The following is a 24882-nucleotide window of genomic DNA, read 5'->3' as shown; positions in this document are numbered from 1 at the left end:
GACATTGGTTCAAATTCGATCATAGGAGTTGATGAATTTAAATTCAATGAATAATAAATCTGGAATTTAATGCTGGTCTCGCGTACAGTGCTGTGAAACTACCATTGAGTCTTGTAAGAACATATTTAATTCATTAAAGACCTTCAAGTGAGGAAATCTGCCAGCCTTACCTGGTCTGGCCTGTGTGTGTCTCCTGACCCACAGCAATGTCCCACTGAAATGTTCTGGCATGCCACAGGTTAAGAGAAACTAGGAATAGGAAACAAATGCTGAGTTACCATAAAAAAACTGAAAAATAATTTTACTTTAGAACAATGAGTACATTTCCAAAAGGTCTTCATTGCTTGAGACACAACAGGCCTGATCCTAAATCACTCAAAGGGCAGTTAGGGATCACTGTGTGTCTTGACCTAGTCAGTGGCACTGATGTCCTGTGAATGAATGGAAAAGAAATTCTATGATCGAAAATTAAAATCAAACTTCTGAGTCATAAAAAATATAAAAGCAAGCTATTTTCTTTATTCATCTCTTACCGCAATAAAGTGCCTGTTCATTATCAAAGAGATAATGATTGTTGATTGATACTCTATTAAACAGACATGATAGATGAGGGGTACTCAGAAGGATCGATGTCGCCTCAAATTTTCATTATTTGTTAGTGACTTAAATAATGCAATGGAAAGCCATGTTCAAGTTTGTCAATGATAATAAGACAGCGTGATATTGAATACAGTATAGATGGAGTTTAAGATTACTGGGAGATACCTACGGATTAGGTAAATAGTAAAATAGTGACCAAAGGATTTTGATACTGACGAGTACACATATGTAGAAGACTGGAATACAAGGAAGTGGAAATCATCGTAAACCTATATGTAGCTTGTTATAACTCATGGCCTGGACAGAATTGGAGTCTTGTATTTTACAACTTTACATGTTACATCTCAAGCATCTCCACTCCAAAAATCACATCCAGTCACGTTATGGAACTGAATTGTATGTACATACACCTAATAACAAAAAGTTTAAGGTTGAATGCTTGATTCCCAGTATTTGAATCAACAGTGACTGTCCAGATTGGTACTGAGGAAGTACTGCACTGAAAGCGAGTTCTTTTCGCCTTTGGATGAACCAAGATCATTTCTGCTTGTTCAATGGTTTGGGTGCATGTTAAAAATCCTATGATACTTAAATGAAAGAAGGGGATTTTGGTGCGTTTGCCAACTTCTGTTTGTATATGCCTGCTATGTGCAAAATTGCTGCTGGATTTGCCTATTTAATAACAATAATCAGTTTTATGAAAAAGCACGTAGAGGTGTTTGAGAAATTTGATAAGTAATGTGGAATCCTAACTTCATGAATAAAAACAAGATCCATATAATTGTGTTAAATCCCATCAGAATCAGTCTTAAAACAATGATAGAAATTTGAGTGCTTATCTGATGGTACACTGATGCAACAGTAAACTCTATCCTGACGATACGAGCCCAAAGTCAAAGAGTGTGTTGCTGGAAAAGCACAGCCGGTCAGGCAGCATCCGAGGAGCAGGCGAATTGACATTTCAAGCATAGACTCTTCATCAGGATCTTGCCCTCGAATGCTGCTTGACCGGCTGTGCTTTTCCAGCATCTATGATCTCCTGTATCTGCAGTCCTCACTTTCTCTTATATAAGCTCAAAGATGAATAGAGCTAATAATGTGGCTGGATTAGACACTAAATTAGTCTTTTTTTATTCAAAAGAAATTCCAAGAAATGCTGGTGGTGTTGGTTTGCAAAGGCAAGATTCACCTTGTACCAATGTGTGTGTGTGTGTGTGTGCGCGCGCATACACACACATACCAGGAGCATTTTGGATTGTTTCAACTCCCGAGTGCCAGTGTCTATCGATTTGATCAGCAAAAGATTTACCAAGACCAGCTTGCATTTTTCTAGCATATTTAACAGAATAAAATATTCGAGTGCTCTTCAGAGGAGAGTTATTAAATGGAATTTAACACTGAGCTGTATAAAGGGATATTAGAAGGTCACTTGATCAAAGAAGATGATCTGAAGGAGCCCCTTAAGACAAAAGAGACATAGAAGGGCAGGGATTTTTCTGAAGAAATTCTAGGTCTTATGATCAAGACAGAAATAGGCACAACCATCAATGCTGAGTCCTCAAGAGGTTAGAATTAGAAAACCACAGAGATATCAGAAGAAGAAATTAGGAGAAGGTAGGATGTGTTTTGAAAAATAAGGGTGTGAAGTGTGAAGGGCGGCACGGTGGCACAGTGGTTAGCACTGCTGCCTCACAGCGCCAGAGATCCGGGTTCAATTCCCGCCTCAGGCGACTGACTGTGTGGAGTTTGCACGTTCTCCCCGTGTCTGCGTGGGTTTCCTCCGGGTGCTCCGGTTTCCTCCCACATTCCAAAGATGTGCGGGTCAGGTGAATTGGCCATGCTAAATTGTCCGTAGTGTTAGGCAGGGGGTAAATGTAGGGGTATGGGTGGGTTACGCTTCGGCGGGTCGGTGTGGACTTGTTGGGCCGAAGGGCCTGTTTCCACACTGTAAGTAATCTAATCTAATCAAGATTTGAATAAAGAATGTAGTATGTAGGAAATTTTATCTATACTCTAGCTTTAACTACTGAGCCTGTAGGAAAGAAGCTATGTTAGATCACATGAAACTTGAGCCTGGATCTGTGGGGCTCCAAGTAAAATGTTGCCTATTACCAGGCTCTATATATAGTAATGTTCAATAAAGTCTGTTGCTAATCACTCATGAGATTTCACCTTACCGCAAAGATACTGCCAGACTGGCAGCTAGGATAGCTCTGAACGCAACATCAATGAGCAATAAGAAAAATTAAGTTGCCATACGAACTGTTTAATTAACTTTGTACCACCTTTGATTAATCTGACAGCTAGATTTTGCTGTCTTAATGTAGAAAGTATCCAATCTGCCTGAAAACAATTTCATGATTTGTGAAAGTAACAATTTTCTTTTTAGCTCTAAGGGTCTTCCTCCCAGGGTAACTTGGAGAGTTAGGGAAAGGCTTGCCGAGCAACAAAAGGGAAGGGTGTATTCTTGTATGGCAAGCTGTGTAGCTACCAATTTATCATATATGCTAGAAATGCAAATGTCCAGTTCCTAGTTGAGGTGTCAGTATTTTGCAGTTACTTCCCACTTCCCATCTTTTCAATCCCCAGACCTCTGCCAAATTCAGTTGGTCACCCAACCTGGTCATAGAATCTCAATCCACGTGTTGTGTGTAGAGTCACCTCCCATTCTCCGGAAAGCAAATTTCAGAATTTGCACACTGTTATGTAACTGTCCTTAATTGGGCAAAAAGATAGTAATTTCCGGTTGTAAAAAAAGGTACCCCTCAGCAATTTCAATTACATAAAAATACTTCTGTAACTTATAGTAACTATTGTGGCTGTGTTTCATTTTTCTAATAATCTCGCACAGAATTGTAACAGCGTCGATCATAAGACCATAAAACATAGGAGCAGAAGTACATCATTCAGCATCTGCTCCACTGTTCAGTGAGATCATGGCTGATCTGATAATCATCAACTCCAATTTGCCTTAAACCCGTAACCCTGACTTTACTCACTGATTTAAGAATCTGTTTACCTCAGCCCTGAATATACTTAATAACCCTATCTTGAGAGCTCTCTGCAGTAAAGAATTGCACACATTAAGTACTCTTTGACAGAATAAATTCTTTCTCATTGCTGTCTCAAATGAGTGATCCCTTACTCTGAGATTGTGCCCTCTGGTGTGAGACTCTCCCATTAAGGCTAAATATCTCTCAGCATGAACATTGACAAGCCCCTAACAGTCTCAATTGTTTGAATAAAAATTTCTTATAAACTCCAATGAATACACGTACAACTTATTCTACCTCTCTCCCTTGGAAAACTCCCTCATACTCAGGACAGACCAAGTGAACATTATCAGGATTCCCTCCAATGTCAGTATATCTTGCCTTGAATAAGGGGACTGAATCTGTCCATTTGTCAGATGTGCTTTAACTAGTGTCTTGTATAATTTCAGCAAGCTTCCTTATTTTTAATACTCCATTCCATTTGAAATAAAGGCTAATATTCCATCTGCCTTCCCTAATACTTGATGGACTTGTATGCCAGCTTTTTATGATTTATGCACATGGACTCCCAAATCCTTCTGTGCTGCAGCCTTCTGCCGTCCTTCTCTGTGTAAATAATATTCAGCTTCTTAGTTCTTCCTGTTAAAGTGCACAGCCTCGTACTTGCCACATTATCTTCCATTTCACCTGTCATGTCTGAACCAGCTTTCCAAGTAAGCAAGTTCACTTAATCTCATTCCCCTGCCTGCTCCCTGTAACCCTGCCCGTTTTCATTTTCCAAATAGTATTCCATTTCCCTCTTGAATGCCTCCACTGTGCTCTGTGACATCACAATCCAGATCATAAGCCTTCAGTGTAAAGCTTCTCCTTGCACCTGCATTGCTAATTGCCTTAAATCTGTGCCACACTCATTCTTAATCCGTCCAATAGTGGAAAAAGGTTTTTCCCCTGTCTAATCTGTCCAGACTCCTCCTGGTTTTTGAATGTTTCTACCAGATCTCCTTCCAAACTTCTCTTCATCCTGCCTGCCCAGTTCACTAGGTCTTCCACGAAGCGTTTAGAACTGATTAAAATCTCAGCCTTGTATTTGGTATAAGATTTGTTGTTAGCACTTCAGTTTATTTTATGAAGTATATATTTCTCTCCTGTAAACTTTCTAGTTCAAAGTATTGGATTGCTCACACCATCAACAGTTCATCAACTTTACCAACACCTTCCACCTCGACTTCAAATTCACCTGGACCATCTCAGCAGCCTCTCTCCCCTTCCTGGACCTCACCATCACCGTCTCTGACAACCAACTAACCACAGACATATACTACAAGCCCACTGACATCCACAGCTACCTAGATCACACCTTCTCCCACCCTACCTCCTGTAAAAATGCCATCCCTTATTCCCAATGCCTCCAAACGGGCCCACCATCAGAGATATATTTCCCTCCCCACCCCTATCAGCATTCCAAAAAGACTATTCCCTCCGCGACTCCCTTGTCAGGTCCATGCCCCCCAACCAGCCCACACTCCTCTCCTGGCACCCTTCCATGCCACTGCAAGAAGTGCAAAACCTGCATCCACACCACTCCCCTCATCTCTGTTTAAGGCCCCAAGGGATCCTTCTACATTCGTCAGATATTCACCTACACCTTCTAATATCGTCTACTGCATCCGTTGCACCCGATGTGGTCTCCTCTACTTTGGGGAGACAGGATGCCATCTTGCGGATCGTTTCTGAGAACATCTCTGGGGTACCCACACTCACCAACCCCACCACCCTGTGGCTAAACACTTCAATTCCCCCTCCCACTCCATCAAGGACATACAGGTCCTGGTCCTCCTCCACTGCCAAACCGTTACCATCCAACATCTGGAGAGGAAATGCCTCATATTCCGCCTTGGGACCCTGCAACCACATCGGATAAATGTGGATTTCAACAGCTTCCTCATTTTCCCCTCCCACCACATTATCCCAGTCCCAAGTCTCCAACTCGGCACCGCCCTCCGGACCCATCCATCACTGCCCTCTCTGACCATCACCTTCTCCCTCACCTTCATCCACCTATCACTTACTGAGTTATCTTCTGTCATCCCTGACCCACAAGCCTCAATCCTGATTAAAAGCTTATGCCTGAAACATGGATTCTCCTGTTCCTTGGATGCTGCCTGACCGGCTATGCTTTTCCAGTACCACACGCTTGACTCGGTTCTCCAGCATCTGCAGCCCTCAATTTCTCTTAATTGCTCACACCATGTTAGCCTTGACCCAGATGAGAGCACTCTTGTCTATGAGCCACTAGGTTTGAGATACAAGTCTCTTTCCAATACATGAGGTTGAAACTCTAGCGCAGTACTGAGGGAGCACAGCACTGTTCAAGGTGTTATCTTCTTTGAGACTTTGAACAGAGGCCATATCTGCCTTCTTGGATGAGTCTAAAAGATCCTGTGGCACTATTTTGAAAGAGAGCAGGGAAAATTGTTCCTGGCCAATGTTTATCCCTCAATCAATTTCACAAAACAAAACAAAGTGATCATCATTGTTTTGCTGTTTTTGGGAGCTTCCTGTATACAACTGTACTGCCATGATTCCTCCATCACAGAAATGATGACCTTCAAATGAATAGTGACCTTTCGCAGATTCTGAACTATTTTATCAACCTTCTCCACCTGAGATGTCAATTTATCTTTTCCAAATGCCGACCAATTTGAAGTACACTTAACATACTTGCCACGTTATTAATATCTGATTTTCTTCAGTGTCAAGTTTCCTTTCAAAGCAACACGATATGGTACATTAGCATGTCAACATCAGGTGTTGTTTATCCACAACACTGCATACTTGTACTTCCTCTTATAGTTCATCAGATCTGTCTTGGACACATTGCAGCAATCATAGGATGCAATGAACTAATTCTGTCTTATTTTGATTAGCCTGTACACAATGCTTTGACAAATGTTACAAAGTCAAACAAGAGGCTGGTGGCCCTGAGGAAATGGCACTGGTGTAGTAATCTGAAGATTGTGCTGAATTGCAATGCACCAGTATCAGATCACCGTGTTCTTTAAAGTTAAGTGACTTCCTCTATCTACAAGATACCTGCACACCATCCTTCTGATATGTATCCGTAAATTTAGTCACTGATGGACCAAGGGCCGTGCACACCTGCAGTGGCAGAGGTGTGCATACAGACAATGTATATGTCTCCAAAGAGAATATAAATGAAGAAAAGGCTTCTTTCATCTAAAAGAGGGAGTGTATATTATCCAGGTAGCTTGTCAAGGTCTAGTCAGCTGCTAGTCTCATGAATTTCAAATGAATAATGTTGTAAAAATGATACAGATGTTCAACTAACCAGTTTGAAATGATGAAAAGATTATACCATGTTTGATCTATACTATATCCACTTGATCTCTTGCACCAGTGTTGCATCTGTTAATTGCATTTGATCAAACATATTTTCAAGCTTAAGAAGGATTTGCATAAAGATATGCATTGAGGATAAGGTAAAATTATGTGCAGCAAAATTTACAGTCTCAGCTGTGTCGTAGTCATTGATCTGGTAACATTATCATGGAAGGTCTTGTTCCTTTTAAAATTATTATTGTGAACAGTTTAAGTGAGACATACTGATATAGTTAATTTACTGAAGAAAGGTAGAAGGTTGTATACAGACACAAGGCATTTATCATCAAGCTCTATGTAAATGCTGTAGTTTAACTTTATTCTAGTTGTCTTCCTTGCCCCAGCCCTGATTGGAGTATTGAGTAGAATGAAGCAAGATCAGAGCGGATTCAATTAGATTTATTTATTGTCAAGTGTATTACGAATACAGTGAGAAGTGTTGTTTAATGTTGCCACTGTCTGCTGCCATCTTGAAATACAGAAATTAAAGCAGGAACAGAATACAAAACCAAAACTTAAAACAAGAGTTAATTTTTACATTTCATTCTTGTTACGGCTCACAACAACCATTGCCTCTACCAGTTCCACTGGCGCTTCACGGGCTCCTCCAACATGGTGTGGGTCTGGGGCTAACTGCTGCTTCGCTACCACTGCCCTGTGTCCTGCACAGGGCCCACGGACACCACCGCTGGTACTGCAGCTGACTTACTACTGCCACCATGAGTCCAGTGCCGGGCTCTTTTCACTGCCGTCAGCCGCTGTCTAATCCAGCATCCTCCGTCGAGCCCCATCCGTGTTCCCCAAGCACGTAACTCTGATCACTGAGATACTGTGCTTATTCACTTGTACGTCTATTGAGCATGGCTTCCTGTGCTGTACAAGTCATAAAAGGTGATCTGGGTGGATGCACCATAAAAGTGTTTTCTCAAAATGTACACACCCTGCGTCCTTTCTAGTCTCTGGCCTCTCACTTATGCACAGTGTTCTTAGCCGAATGTCCACTTTGGATCAATCACACATTCTGACTATTTTGATGATTAATTAATTCCCCATTGGGAAACTTGATGTAAAAAGAGGTGCTGCCACTTCAATTGCAGTGGAGTCTAATGATGGGATGTGACTTTGTTTTCTATTGTCTCTGTTCTGACTGTATGAAAAAAAAATTCCTGCTGTGCAATTGGTAGTTTTTGACTTTATACAAGACACAATGCAAGTGTGCAGCCATTTTTAACTGCGTAGCACTGACAGGAAATATTGCTGCTTATAGGGTACTGATAGTAGAGGTGATGATTTCCCATGAATCAAGAGTATCACACAGGAATTTTGTGTCCAAGGTGTGAATTTTCTTATGCATATTTGCATGATGGTATTTGGAATCTTTTAATTGAGCATAAATGCTTGAATTAATGAGCTTTAATAATTTGAAACAAACCACTCAATTGTCGCACACACTTTATGCCTGTATCATTCACAATCCCTATTATCTGTGTTTATTGTGCACCTTGAACTAGAACAATAACATCCCTCTCGGTAAAAACAATGACTGCAGATGCTGGAAACCAGATTCTGGATTAGAGTGGTGCTGGAAAAGCACAGCAGTTCAGCACCACTCTAATCCAGAATAACATCGCTCTGTAAACCAGTTAACCATGCAATCCCAAGTGCTTATTGTACACAGAGAGAAAGCAAATACTTGTATTTGTCTCAATATAATAGCAAGCATATATTAAATGATTATCATTATGTGGTCCCTCTTACAGTAATGGTTGTTTTATATATCTCTTTCAGCCTTCACACCTCAGACAGTCAGCAAGAATTCTTTAAGATGTTGGATGAAAAAATTGAAAGGGTAAGATTTTAATTGAAGTGCAGTGTTTGATGCTTTTCTTGACTAATTCATTCTGACACATCATGTGTTCTTCTTGAGTTTAAAATTCCATTCCCTCTCCCCTCAACCTTCTTTTGTTCTTTCACAATCTGTTAACATTTAGTCACCTTCCTTCTACAGTTTGGCAATCTGCAGGATTATGTAAACTTGCTAGTCAAACTCGTTTTCTAAGAGAGGAAAACGTCAACTTAAAATGTCAACATGATTAATTTTAATACGTTAGTTAGTATTTCTCCAGGATCATATGCAACTTGTATGGCTAAAGACTTTTCAATTTGCCTTTACAGTTTTCCTTTTAAATTCTTTCATGAAATGTATCCATCGCTGGCAAGGCCAACACTTGTTGGCTTTCTCTGGTCATTCCTAAATTGTGTAGTTTTCTGGACCACTGCAGAGGTCAATCTCACTGTTGAGAGCATGGAGTCCCATGCAGCCTAAACTGGGTAAGGGTAGCAGTGAAAGGATATTAGTGAGCCAGTTGGATTTTTACAACAATCGATAACAGTTTTCATGGTCACCATTATCAAACTGAGACCAGTTTTATATTTCCAAGTTTTAGGAATTGAATGTAAACTCCATCAGCTGCAGTGCAGGGATTTGAACCCATATCCTTCAACTTTTGATTACTGGTTAACTGAGATTACCAATAAAGCACCATCTCCCCTGATCTATAGTTAGCTGGTTAAAATACAACAATGAGATGAATTCATTTTATGTTGGCCATCCAACAAGTCTCAACTTCATGTTCAAAGTCAAAAATTGCACAACAGCTTTCAGAGCCCCACTCCTCCTTCACCTGGTGCTTGTGTTTTCAAATAAACCTGTTGGACTATAACCTGATGTCATGTGATTTTTCTTTACCTGGTCCAATCCAGTCCAACACTGGCATCTCCACATCACAACTTCCTTTTATTGTTTAATAAAGATGTTGCCAACCATCACTTAAGTCTAGAAATTATCTCCCAATTGTCATCCTGAACTGAGAGGACATATTTGTCCCCTTAGAGATCGAGAGCTATCCTATTAATTTTCCCAACCAAGACTGTATGATATTCTCACATTAAGGGTGGAGCTTAATGTAGTTTCCAACATTAACCCCTTCAGAAGAATTACAGCAGTAGCATATTGAAAAATAAGCAAGAATAATATGTTTGTTAAGTAAATTCTATTATATTTTTAAGGCTGTTCAACAGACTGTTGAATTTGGTGTATATTTCCATTCAACACTCCCAGAAGCTGAGTTTGGATTACTGAGCATATAAAATGCACTAGGAGAAAGTGAGGACTGCAGATGCTGGAGATCAGAGCTGGAAATGTGTTGCTGGAAAAGCGCAGCAGATCAGGCAGCATCCAAGGAGCAGGAGAATCGACGTTTCGGGCATGAGCCCTTCTTCAGGATTCCTGAAGAAGAGCTCATGCCCGAAACATCGATTCTCCTGTTCCATGTAAGATGCACTATCAACACATGCAAACAAAAACTCAACCCTCATTTCGCCAGATGCTTCATTTGATTGAATCAGTAACCAATGCAACGTTCTTCCATCCACTTTGGTGTTAAAGTTAGAAGCTCAGATTATCAAGCAGCTTAATCAGGGAGACAATGGTAATGATCATGTCACAGGGCTGGTAATCCAGAGCCTCATGTTAATTCTGAGAGGTCATGGCTTCAAATCCCACCACGGCAGATGGTGCAACTTAAATTCAATAAAATCTGGAATTTTAAGCAAAAAGCTAGCTGAATGTGACCAAAACCATTGCCAATTGCTTCACTAATGTCCTTCAGGGAAGGAAATCTGCTATCTTCACCTGGTCTGACCTGCATGTGAATCCAGACCTACCAAAAGGTAGTTGACTCTTTAACCATTCTTTAGGTTGTTTCTGAGGGCAATCAGTTTCAAGAGCAATTAGGGATTAGTAACAAATGCTGGCCTTGGCTGTGATGCCCATTTCTCACATTTAAAAGAGAATAAGATTCTAAATGATGCAAAAGCAGAAAATGCTGGGTACACTGAACAGACCAGGTGGCACGGACAAATTGACAATATTATTTAGTGCACAAGTGCTTTTATATCCTTGGAAGGCAGTCAGCATCAGTAATGTTACTAGTTCTGTTTCTGACTCATAATGCTCCACCATGCCTGCATTGAAATGTAGATTATAAAATTCATGATTTTTTTTAACTGAAAGGGAAGGGTTTGCTCTATGTTATGGAAGATAGTGAACTTTCATCACAAAAGCTTGAAGTTATTCTCATTTTTGTATGCAACTGCTGCAGCTTAAGATAGGTATAAGGAGTATATAAAACTTCCAGTTCATGAATTTTCTCTGGCATTTTTCTACCTAGTTGCAGTTGGCATCATGTAATGTTGTTTAGAAATGTTTGTGAACTGTTTCAGTATTCCTGGACTAAAAGTCAAGCTTGCTCAGGATTCCAATGACTTTCATTTACTCACAAGATAGTTACTGATCAGCAATGACATTTATTTGACCACCAACCAAGGTTCTGATGTCTCAAGCTTCATTGTTTTCAAAGGAATTTTACTCCATACTTGCTCTGCCCATTTACATTTATCATCAACTCATTGTACAATTTATTATATCCCTCTCCTGATGCCACTACTCCACCTACTTAGATATCATCTGCAAAACAGACCTCATTCAACTTTTAAGTACAAATCAATATGTAAAATAGAAAAGGTAGCAGTCCCATCACTGAGTGACAATCTCTCAACCCAATATTACTACTTTTTTACTTGTTTTGCACCAATTACCCTTTTAAATTGACTGAAACACGTCATACAGACGGAAACAGACCCTTCGGTCCAACCTGCCCATCCCAACCAAATTTCCCAAACTAAATTAGTCCAATTTGGCTGCACTTGGCCCATATCCTTCTAAACCTTTCCTATTTGTGTACTTATCCAAATCATTCTTTGCTATTGTAACTATATCTGCAACTACCATCTCCTCTGGCAGTTCGTTCCATACACACACCACCCTATGTGTGAAAATGATGCCCCTCTGGTCCCTTTTTCTCCTCTCACCTTAAAATTTTGTTCTCTGAGTTTGAACTCCCCAACCCGAGGGAAATGTCCTTTGCTATTCACATTATCTATGCTCCTCATGAATTTATAAATCACTAGAAGGTCACATCTCAAACTCATACGCTCCAGTCAAAAAAAAGTCCCAGCCTTTTCCCATAACTCAAATCCTCCAATCCTGATACCATCCTAATAAATCTTTCCTGCACTCTCCAATTTAATAATACCTTTCCTATAGCAGAGTGACCAAAATTGTACACAGTACTCCAAATGTTGCTCTCACAGTTTGGTCTGAATTCTCATAGCTTTGTCAGTTATCTTTTGAAGGTCTAGAAGCACATTGTGAAGGAGATTTCCACAATTTCCTTGGAAAATTAAAGGACATTGCATGGCCAGCCACAATCTTTCCCTTCTGAATCCACATTAATTGCTATTTACTACATTCTTTTTGTGGAGATAATTTTGATTACACCACGTAGCAGTGAGATTTGTAGGTCAGTGGCTGCTCGTGTCTGTATTGTTCCCCTTTTTTGAATATGGACACTGTTAGCCTGGTTATGTTCTATAGGTAGCTCCCTGGTCTCCATTGCACCAGAAACCCAGGTTCATTTCCAGCCTCGGGCAACCAACCCTCTGTGTGGAGTTTACACATTCTCCCATGTCTGCATAGGTTTCCTCCCACAGTCCAAAGATGTGCAGGTTAGGTGGATTGGCCATAATAATTTGCCCATAGTGTCCAGAAATGTGAAGGCTATGTGGGTCACCCAAATGAAATATAAGGTGTGGGTGTGGATGGGTTGCACTTTGGAGGGTCGGTGTGGACTCGGTGGGCCGAATGTCCTGCTTCCACACTTAGGGATTCTACAGTGACTCCCTGTAATGATCACCAATGTCTCTCAAATTCATGGTCTCTCAACAAGTGAGGACAACTATCTGGTAATTGGTATCAAAACCATTGTTTTTAAATGGAGTTTTATTTGTTTGCTATCTGTTGCTCATGTTTCCTCTTGTGAATACTTGGAGAAGGAAATCAATCAGAATATTTACTCCTCGTTTTCACACTTAAAGTTCAACATTTTTTTGCCTTTACTCTGCTCTCCAAATACTGTTGCTGTGATTTGTTTTAACTGCTGAGCTTAAGTTCTTTCTAGGTCTCACAAAATGTTTCTTTTTTTTAACCATTGTCCCAGTGAATCTGCTTGCTCCCTACAAGATTTGGCCCAGGTCATGTTTGCACGTTATCTCATTTTTCCATGTTATAAATAGAACTTCATCCATCGCTTGTTCTGTGCATTCACATGTCTCCACGATATCATTGTAACTGTTTTATGATAGTATCTTGTAAGACTGTGCTTTCAGTGGGATTGGCTGGAGCTACGGAGTAAGTTTCTGTTCATATTTCATGCTTATAATAATTGAAAACAACAAGTGAACAGAAAAGCAAAATGAGCAATATCCCTGATGAGTTCTCTTTGTCTTGTTACATAGCAAACAATTACCAAATGGTACCAAAAATCATGATAACATATTTCGGCTGTTATTTGTAGTGGATAAGTGATGTCAAAAGTTTTGTTCTATTGATGGCTTAACAATTTTTTTCCATAATTTATGTAATGTATTTGTCACATTCTTTAAGATCCATCTCTTTTATCCATTATTCACTGAGCATGAGCTCATAAAAACAAATTGCATCATCATTGAACTGTGAAGGCACATAGCAATGGTTCACTGTAACAGTGACTGAAATCGGAAATGGTTAATTCCTCAATGGCCTTTAAGAGTTAGGGATAGACATCATCTTTAATTAACCTGCCCTGTTGGTTTTTCTGTTCATCAAGGTCATAGGCAATGAGGCTTTATGGGAAATTCTAGCATAACATCCTGTCAAGGAAATTGTCAGCAATAGATACAACTTCTGTGTAAATGCAGTCCTGAAGGATTTTGACCATTCGGTCCTGGATTATACAAACAGGGTGATTATATTTGTTGGAACATACTGCAGAGTTGATGGTTAGTAAAGTATCAGTTACCACAATTGGACAATATGAGGAGCCATCTATGAAAGCACGGAGGTAATGTTGCTATCGCTGGACGGAGGGGTCCGGATTCAAGTCCCACCTGCTCCAGATGTGTGTAATAACATCTCTGAACAGGTTGATGAGAAAAATAGGTTAAACAAAAGAAAGCTAACTGGGATCCTTATGTATTTGTCTATTAATTAGTAGATATGCAATTAAACGAAGAGAACATGGTTACAAGGGAGAGTTATGATGCATACACTTGCCACAATGCAGTTTGGAATCTGCTGAAATTGGATCCATGTGTTTTAGACAAACATTAGTAGTGCTGTTTCAATCAATGGGTGGTATTTCAAATAACTTTCTGATATATCTGGAGTCATACAGGGCTGATGCTTCTCTCCAGTCATGTTGTGTGAAATTTTTCGCTAAGTCCATGAGGAAGATGCAGTCATGAGGAGGTGCCAAGCCCAGGGTCTAAATCTCTCTATGCATGCACAGTCTGATCATATTCTGATCCAATCTGCGTGTTGGTACGTGGACTGATATGCATCAGCAACCGATTCAAACTGACCTTGAGGGCCAAAGTGAGCCCTTTCTTTGGGAATTGGGCTGAATGATCATTTACCTCCTTCACCATCAGGTTAGATCAACTGAAGCAATTTGTGATATAGTTTGGAGGGGGCAGCATGTGAGCTAAAACTGGAATAGCTATGGTAAAACCATAACTTGGGCTCATGGTGCAAGATTCCCTCTTCATTAAGGATAATAACCTGGTTGTTGGAGCTGTAATGCTAAGTTAGCTGGATGACTGGTTTGTGATACGAAGTGATGCCAATAACTTTGGTTCAATTTCCACACCAGCTGAACTTACCATAAAAGACCTTCCTTCTCAAGCTCTCCCCTTACCTGAGCAGTGATAACCCTCAGGTTAGACTCACTACCAGTCATCTCTCTCTGCAATTTGAGAGCAGCCCTAAGATCCAGTAGGACTATGGCAACTTTACCTTCTCCACTAATGGAGAAAGTCCATGGTCTCAGGCCTTTCATGCACAGTATACAGGAAACTGGGTAAACACCTTAGGTACTATGTTTAACAAGTAATGAAATAGTAAGTATTAACTACAAACATAAATGAGTATTAACAGCAGACATAAACACAAACCAAATATCATTTGAACAAGCTGAATTGGATGTAGCCTTTATGGTGTGACAACTTAGGTTATCTAATGTACTTTATTCACAAAAGCTCATGTTTCTAAAAATTACAAAGGCAAGTTGTAATGTTGGTAACGTTTCAGGGTTTTGATGTGTGATATTAGTTGTCACAAACCTTGAAGAGAAACTTTCTGCTTCCTGTTTGACATTCATTAGCTAATTGCCATGCAGTGCAGTTGCTTCAATCAGGCCAGTCAGATGATTGATTTGATCCATGCAATTACGTTGCCCTATGTGGAATTGTATAATCAATCCCACAGAGAAATGAATGCACTTAAAATTTGCAACTATTAGTTTAGGGGTTTTTTTTGCCTGCACTGATGTAAGTCAGTAATTTGTGAGTTTTCCCCCTCTTCATGGTGCTGACATTTTTGAGATGTGTTTTCAACAGTTTAGTGAGGAAATTGTTTTGAAACAATTGCAAGTTGCCATGTTCAAAATGCTCCGAATACTCCAGGATCTGCAGTAGTGTGAATCAAATGAAATCCAAGCATCCTTTATGTGACAAAGATAGGAACATTGGAATGCATCAGGAATGGAAGTAGAGATGTTGCAAAAGTCAAATGGGACAATTGTGTGCCCAGACAATGATGAGTGTTGTAAAGGACATTTGGAGACGGACAATAAGTGATGGCCTTGCGAGTGATATTTAGAAACTATGAAAAAAAAACTCACCTGGGATTCAATGTGAGCTTGCCATTTGAATACAAAATTGGTTTAACGGCTGGAGTGATGGTGGAGGGTTGCTTTTCAGATTGGAAGTCTGAGACCAGTGGTGTTCCACAGGGACCGGTGATGGATCTTCTTTTGTTTGTCATTTATGTAACTGATTTAGATGAAAATACAGAAAGCATGGTTAGTACATTTCCAGATCACACTAAGATTGGTGGTATAGTGTTACAGTGAAGAAGGATATCTCAGATTACAGAGATCTTGATCAGTTGGGTCAGTGGGCTGAAGAGTGGCGGATGGAGTTCAATTTGGATAAATGTGAGATATTGCATTTTGGTAACACAAAGAAGGGCAGGGCTTATACAATTGAAAGTTGCGTCTTGGGTAATTTTGGAATTAATAAAGCATGACACTGGCAAAAGCACAGCAGGATAGGCAGCATCTGATAAGCAAGAGAGTTGATGTTTTGGGCATAACCCTTCATCAGGACTGGGGGCTAAGAGATGAATAGGGGCAATAGGGTGGGGTTGAGGAAAGGTAGGTGGGATAGCATTAGGTGGGCAAAGGTAGGAGATGATGGTAGGTTGGTGGGAAGTGTGGAGTGGATAGATGGGAAGCAAAGTGGACAGATAGGTCAGGTCAAGAGGGCGGAGCTGAGTTGGAGGGTTGGCCCTGGGATGGGATTGGGGGGTGGGGGAGAGATTAATGTTGTAGAACAGAGAAACCTTGGGGTTCCGGTTCCTAATTCTTTTGAAGTTTGGATCACAAATAACCAGGGTAATTACGAAAGCATTTAGCATGCTTGCCTTCATTGCTGAGCACCCAATGTGGCTTACTCTACACTGGAGAAACAAAACGCAGATTGGGTGACCGCAATGCAGCACAACCCCAACCTTCCTATAGCCAGTTATTTTAACACAGCGTCCTGTTGGCATACCCACATGTCTGCCCTAAGCATGCTGCAGTGTTCCAGTGAATCATAGCGCAAACTGAAGTAACAAAGAGGATTCATGAGAGCAGAGCAGTAGATGTGATCTATATGGACTTTAGTAAGGCATTCAACAAGGTTCCCCATGGGAGACTGGTTAGCAAGATTAGATTTCATGCAATACAGGGAGAACTAGCCGTTTGGATACAGAACTGGCTCAAAGGTAGAAGACAGAAGGTGGTGGTGGAGGTCTGTTTTTCAGACTGGAGGCCTATGGAATGCCACAAAGATCGGTGCTGGGTCCACTACTTTTCATCATTTTATATAAATCATTTGGATGTGAGCATAGGAGATTTGGTTAGTAAGTTTGCAGATGACACCAAAATTGGAAGTGTAGTGGACAGCGTAGAAGATTACCTTACATTACAATGAGATTTTGATCAGATGGGCAAATGGGCTGAGAAGTGGCAGATGGAGTTTCATTTAGATAAATATGAGGTGCTGCATTTTGGTAAAGCAAATCTCAGCAGGACTTATACACTTAATGGTAAAGTCCTAGGGATTGTTGCTGAACAAAAAGACCTTGGAGTGCAGGTTCATAGCTCCTTGAAAGTGGAGTCACAGGTAGAATGGATAGTGAAGAGGACATTTGGTGTGTTTTCCTTTATTGGTCAGAGTATTGAGTACAGGACATTAGTGAGGCCACTGTTGGAATATTGCATGTAGTTCTAGTCTCTTTCCTACTGGTAAGATGTTGTGAAACTTGAAAGGGTTCAGAAAAGATTTACAAGGATATTGCCAGGGTTGGAAGATTTGAGCTGTAGGGAGAGGTTGAATAGGCTAGAGCTGTTTTCCCTGGAGCATTGGAGGCTGAGGGATGACCCTATAGAAGGTTATAAAATCATGAGGAATATGGATAGGATAAATAGACAAGTCTTTTCCCTGGGTTGGGGGTGTCCAGAACTACAGGGCATAGGTTTAGGCTGAGAGGGGAAAAATATAAAAGAGACCTAAAGGGCAACGTTTTCATGCAGACGGTGGTACATGTATGGAATGAGCTGCCAGAGGAAGTGGTGGACGCTGGTACAATTGCAACATTTAAGAGGCATCTAGATGGGATATGAATATCAAGGGTTTGGAGGAAAAAGGACCAGGTGCTGGCAGGTGGGACTAAATTGGGTTGGGATATCTGCTCAGCATGGATGAGTTGGACTGAAGGATCTGTTCCTTGCTGTATATCTCTTATGAATCTATGACTCTATAACATTTTATCTTCAGACTAGGCATTTCACAGCCTTTTGGACTTAAATGAGTTCAACACCTTCAAGTTGTGAACTGACTCCTATTCCTTTCCTTCCCTTTTAGCTTTACTTGTTACATTCTCTATCACCATGCCCTATCTCCTCTCTCCCCATCCCGATGGGATTGTCCAATTTTCAAGTCTGGCAATTAAACACACCATTGTTCTGCCATTCTCACATTCCTATCACTTAATCTATTCTATCAATATCCTTTCTCCACCAGCACTTTACACTTCAACTCCTCTCACAAATATAGCATAAATGTTTTCCCCCTATACTTCACATCAGCTCTGATGAAGCATCATCTAGACGTGAAACGTTAGCTTGCTGTCTCTCCATATATGCTGCCTGACCCTCTATGATCCTCAGCATTTGTTTTCAGTACAGATTACGGCATCTGCAGTAATTTTGTCCTACTTTGAATATAGGAGAGAGGATGTTGTGTGGAGGTTATACAGGACATTGGTGAGGCCTCTTCTGGAATATTGGTATCCTGTTATTGGAATGATATTATTAAGCTGGAGAAGGTTCAGCAGAGATTTACCAGGATGTTGCTCGGAAAGGAGGGGTTTGAATTATGGGAAGATGGATAGGCTGGGACCTCTTTCACTGGAGCATTGGTTGTTGAGGAGTGACGTTATAGAAGTTTATAAAATCAGAAGGGCTATAAATAAGGCAGGTATCTATTCCCTAGAATGGGGGATTTCAAGTTAAGGGGGCAGATTTTTAAGGTGAGAGAAAAAGATTTTAAAAATACAGAGGGGCAGTTATTTTACACAGTGAGTGATTCATGTTTGGAATGAACTTCCAGAGGAAACGATGGATGTGGGTCCAGTTATAACATGTAAAAGAGGTTTAGAGAAGTATATGAATAAGAAATGTTTGGGGGGCTAGGGACCAAGTGAAGGCAGGTGCACTTAGTTTAGTTTGGGATTATGGCTAGCATGAACTGATTGGACCGAAGGGTCTGTTTCCATACTGTATGTAGACTCTGTCTAACAGTGACATTTGGTTAATGTGTACTAGCAAGGATGGAGGTTGATGGAAGATGGGGTCTTCAATGTGATAGGATCTGACTCTCAGAGACTTAACTGATATGGAGTTTATAGAGGCCAGTGACTTGGGTTGAGTTTGTAGGTAACAGAAGCATCAATAAGATTTCCATGAGTGAAATCCAAACCAAATTACTCAAAACATATTTTCCATGAGCTGTCCAAGTGAAGTGAGTTTGTTCCTTTTCTTGAGCCTTGTGGTTCAACTTTGTGGCCCACAAGAGGTTTCTCTTTCGCATTCAGTTGACTGTATTAAAGAGATTTAACCTTGGCCTTTAGGATTATAATTCCAAAGCTGCCATTTGGATGGGTTCTTCGCCCATATAAAGGGTCTTTATTCATTGTTTGATCCATCCTGTTGTTGTTTCTGGAGCAATTGCTACTTTTTGTCGATCAAATTATTAAAGGTATCCTTTTTTATATTCAGTAATGGATGCGGGCACTGCTGGCTGGTTCAGCATTTAATGTCCATTCTTTCTTGCCCTTGAGAAGTTGACAGTGAGCTGTCTTCTTCAACTGTTGCAGTCCATTAAATATAGGTAGACCCACAATGCCACTGGGGAGGGAGATGCTGCTAACAACTTAGCAAATCACTGTTTGGGTCGCATTGTGTGTTTGATTGCAATCTTCATACCATTAGTGACTACCACACTTCTGTGGGATGTTTGGATTTCCTCGCGTATTACTTTTTCATCATTTTAATGCTTTACAGTCTTTCCTGAAATCTCTTGTGCTCTTTGCATCAAGGTGTGTTGAACAGAAAAGATACAATAGGAGTTTGGGGGACGGAAAAGAAACACTTTTAGCAAAAAATGCAATTGACTTTATTAAACTGGCAATACAACTTCTACAACAAATTGGCTACAGGTAGCTCATAAAATGTGCTTGCCTCCTAAAATGTGTGCTTTGAGTAAAAATAAAATTGAAATTCAGACTACAAAGTAGTTTTACTTTGCCTTGCAAATAGCAGTTAATTTCCAAAGGCTTATTGTTATCTGCATGCATTACTGGTGCATTAAATGCCTTAAGGATAAGTTATTTCAGGGAAGACGATTCTTCATTAAATTTCTTTTTAATGCTTATTTTTTCAGGGGCGTGACTACTGTTCAGAAGAAGAGGATGTTACATAGTGCCAATCCTCCTACACATTGTACGACTACCACTGTGTATATAGACTAAAGCCAGATCAGTATGTACAAGTTACCACTGCAAATAAGACTACATTGGAGGTGGAAGACTATTTGGCATTGCGTGCTACATTATGGGACTAACATTTCCTTGCGAATGGAAATGCAAGCATCGCTGAGAACTATCAATGCTCTTTGCTGCTAATGATTTCCTTTCTGCATTCTTTCTTTTCGTGCCCGCAAGTATGCAACTTCGAACATCGTCTCAAATTCCAAGGAAGACAACTGGTGACATAAGTAATAGGAGGCCTGCTTGAAAACTTTGCATGGTTCACTTGATGTTACAGTCATGTTTGGAAACACAAGCTTTCTCTGAACTTTAAAAATCTGTGAAAGGCATTTGTCAGATCTTGTGAATTTGGATTGATGCAACCATGCATAGATCTCTTCCTGTTCTTGATTCCTTCAGTCATGCCTACAAGCAGTGAATGGGTGAAATGCACAAGTGGCAACGGTTCTGTTACTTTCTACAAGGACGCTGTTTAATAAACCTGACAATTGGATACAAAGCATTGAATAAAAAACTTTTATTCGCTCTGTTAGAACTGATAAGCACCTGTCCTATCCAAAAAAATATATATATATATAAAAGCTTTTTGTCTCGGTGCCGGATAATATGGTTGCTTTTAGCAGTGTTCCCAGCAACATTTTGATTTTTTTTCTATTAATAAAAACATTGTAGTTTCTCCCTGTGGTTTGCTATTGCTTTTTCGTCTCATGAAATGGTTTTTTGAGTTATGCAGCATAGTGGCTCAGCGGTTAGCGCTGCTGCCTCACAGTGCCAGGGACCCAGGTTCGATTCCAGCCTCAGATGACTGTCTGTGAGGAGTTTGCACGTTCTCCCAGTGTCTGCGTGGGTTTCCTCTGGGTGCTTTGCTTTCCTCCCAGGGTCCAATGATGTGCAGGTTAGATGAATTTGCCATGCTAAATTGCCCATAGTGTCCAGGGATGTGTAAGCTAGCTAGATTAGCCAGTTACAGGGATAATGTCGGGAGGTGCATCTGGATGGGATGCTCTTCGGAGGGTCGGTGTGCTGTAGGGATTCTATGATTATGACTGACATTATCATGCTATATTTTTCACCAAATCATAAAGATTAAGGTTTAGTGATGTTAATGAATCTTGTTATCTTCACAGCCCTCTGGGCAAGTGAAGCAGCTCTGTAAAGATTAATGAAATTTGAAAACTATACTTGTGATAGATACCATTTGTTCTGAATTGAGACTTGCATAATGATGAACAAAGTGCCAAAGATTCAACAAGGAATGCACCAGCAATAAGCAGCTGAGCAATGATCTGTCTCATTTAGGTAAGGAGATAGAGGGGAAACAAACCAACATACAAGGAAAGCCAACCATTAAAAGTAATAAATGCCTATTTGAAACATCCAAGGAAATAGCTTCCTTTCAAAACCATGGAGACCCCCCCGACCCACTGATGTCCCACATAATTTACAACATTTCACTTATATCTAGTTATTGTTGAAGTTAAAAAATGGACCAATCATCTGAATGCTGAGACTTACAAGAGTAACTAAGAGGCTAGGAACCCTGCAATGTGTAATTCACTTCCTGACTCCCCAAGGCTTGTCCACCACCAGCTACGCACAAGGTAGGAGTGTGATGGAATACAAAAAGATCAATGGTAGTAGGAGGAAACCATTTTGACACCAGGTGAAGTTAGAATCTGGATGACTGTGTTTGAGAGCATCGGCAGATACACTTCAATTTTTCAAAAACGAATTGGATAATCATCTGAGGAGGAAACATTCTTCTTGCTAATGAAAAGGTTGGTTAGAATGGGATGAGCTGAATTGCTCATGCAGTGAGCCAGTACCAACATCATGGGGTGAATGGTCTCCTGCACTGTCACAATTCTCTGATTCTTTTCCACCGTGCGTGCATGCAGACTGCTCAGGCTGAATTTATTCTGAAATGGCAGAACCAAACACCAGTTGGGAACTACATTGGACTTTGCCAAGACTCTTGAACTGAGCAGAGTTGAGAGGTAAAGCTAAATAAACTGCTTCTATACCATGGTGGAGACTGGCAGAAGAGCAGTTGAAGATGAGAGAAGTGCAAAGCAGCTGAAGTATCTTCCAAGAAATTGGCCTTCCAAGAAATTGGCAATGACCCATCAGTGGTGGAACATACTCTCTGAAGAGAAGTGCCACGAACAATAGCCTATTACCTCAGCATGCCTGCAAATCTTCAAGGTGCACTGATCAAAGTCTGCTCAGACTGTCAACATTCACTGAAGTGACACTTCCCCACTGTGGATTCACATTGATAATATTGAGTAGTCCCGCACATCTCAAGAAATAGATGTTAGAAATTTCTAATTGGCCTAGTAGATCTGATCTATGCAGAGATCTCTGTTACAACATTGTTTTACTTATACTATTTAGAGGCTTTGTACAACAGCTGCACAGGGTGCATTGCTCAACCTGGCTGAAAGCTCAAAGAGAGGCAGGTGATGTTGGTTTTGGCCTCAGGTTGAGGGGACATGGCAACCAGCACACACTCAAACCTGCCTTACCTTGACTGCGAAAATGCTCTCGACATGTCACTTACATTACATCGTGAAAAACAGATGCAAGGAGAGAAAAGAAAATCACTTTGCTGGAGCAAAGCTCAGCCTTTTGGACACTTTTCAAATTGATGTGGGAGGCCATGATCTTTCAAAAGGCCCCTTCTGTGCTCTCTGCTCTGGGCAATGTCTGGAACAAGGCAGGTGTCTCACATAAGTTATTTCACCGTCTATATGAATCTGACACTGTTGGATTGAAGGAATACAAATTGAGCAGGAAATGGGTACTTTAATAGATCTGCTGACAATTGGATATTCATATTGTTAAAATCACACATCCTTCTTTGATTCTTTCTTTTTAGGAATACACAAGATTTCACAAATAGTTCAATGGTCCTGTAAATGATTGAATACATAATTATAGCTCCAATTTTTGCATTTAATTTGGAATACTTGTGTTTAAAAGTACATAATTTTTTTTAGATTATGGTCCATATGTGTTCATACATATTTATGTGTCAATACATTTTATACGCTGAAATGTGCACAATGGAAATCACCTCGGCTGCTCGAGTTAGACACCAGATAGTTGAAAACATCCTGAGATAAGATGTTACACAGATCATTCAATGTGTGTATCTGTCTACAGGCTCTGACACCTCAATGTCCAGTAAAGTTTTTAAAAAATTGGGAAATTTATTTTGTCTTTATTCCTGCATGTCTTATTTGTTGCAGTTGCCATGACCAACATTGTCTTTCTGTCCAATCTAATTTGGGATGTTGGGGATCGAGTGTAAAAGTCCTAACTGAAATTGGATTTCTTACCAGAAAGAACTTAAATTTCATTCCCTGAGGAATTGGCATCGAGTATTGTTAGAGGACTGTAATTACTGAATGTGCATTCCACAAATGCAGAACAGATGCCTGCAACTGTCTTTGGGGACAAAAAGGCTCATTTTGCAGCTTCTTGCTGCTTTTTGAATACAGGACCCATAAGAGCAGGTCAGGATAGTTCAAGCACAGATGGAAAGGATTCATAGACTCCCTACAGTGTAGAAATAGAACCTTCGTCCCCACAAGTCCACACCTATACTCCGAAGAGTAACCCACCCAGACCCATTTCCCTACCCTATATTTTTGGCACTGACTAATGCATCTAACCTACACACTATGGGTATTTTTGTTGCATGGCCAATCCACCTAACCTGTGCATCTTTGGATTGTGGGAGGAAACCCACACAGATACGGGGAGAATCTGTGCTGAGAGGCAGCAGTGCTAACCACTGAGCCGCCTAGAGTAAGGTATTGCTTGTGTCTACTAGACTTTCTCTTCTGCCTCCCAGTTTAAGTCAGCCTTATTTCCCTTGACCTGTTATTGCTGCCAACATTATGGCACAGTGGTTAGCACTGATGCCTCACAGTGCCAGGGATCTACCAGCTCAGAGAACAAAGTTACAACCTGAACCACGTGGTTCAACAATTAATGGTCATCATGAAAATTTTAATTTCAGATTTTATGTTCATTCAAATTCCACTTTCATGCCACACAAGCACCAGGTAATGACAAGCTCATTGTTAAAGAAACTAGCTGTTCTCCCATGAAATTTGATGACTTTACCACAACTGCATTCCCTGCGATCAACATTTCCGGTGTTAACGTTGACCAGAAACTGAATTGGATTAGCTTTATAAATGATGTAGCTACTAGAACAGGTCAGAGGCTTGGAATCCTGCAGTGAGTAAATGACCTTCTGACTTGCCAAAGCCTGTCCACCATCTAAAAGGCACAAGTTAGAAGTGTGATGAAATACTCTCCATTTGCATGGAGAGTGCAGCCCTAATAACAGTCAAGAAGCTTGATGCCATCCAGGAAAAACTACCATGTTCACAAACACGTACACCTTCCACCACTGATGCATAGTAGCAGCAATGTGTACCAGCTACAAAATGTGTGGCAGAAGTTCACCAAGCCTTCTTAAGTAGCACCTTTCAACTCCCCACCCTCCACGATATAGAAGAATAATAGCATTAGACATGTGGAACACTGCCATCTGTA

General features: G+C 40.5%; 1 protein-coding gene across 3 annotated transcripts in view; it reads left to right on the top strand.

The window, feature by feature from the left end:
- Positions 1–20983, top strand: part of LOC132818656 (uncharacterized protein C1orf21-like) — a 199011-nt gene extending 178028 nt beyond the window's left edge. For all 3 annotated transcript variants that reach the window (XM_060829673.1, XM_060829672.1, XM_060829674.1), the window contains exons 5-6: positions 8781–8841; positions 20202–20983. In XM_060829673.1, coding sequence (XP_060685656.1) covers positions 8781–8841; positions 20202–20240 — 100 coding nt within the window. In that variant the 3' untranslated portion in view covers positions 20241–20983. The remainder of the gene's footprint in view (positions 1–8780; positions 8842–20201) is intronic.
- Positions 20984–24882: the final 3899 nt, after the last annotated feature.

Source organism: Hemiscyllium ocellatum, chromosome 9 (assembly GCF_020745735.1).
Source record: "Hemiscyllium ocellatum isolate sHemOce1 chromosome 9, sHemOce1.pat.X.cur, whole genome shotgun sequence".
Taxonomy (NCBI): Eukaryota; Metazoa; Chordata; class Chondrichthyes; order Orectolobiformes; family Hemiscylliidae; genus Hemiscyllium; species Hemiscyllium ocellatum.
The sequence above is the reverse complement of the archived record's forward strand: the minus strand, read 5'-3'. Positions and strand labels throughout refer to the sequence as shown.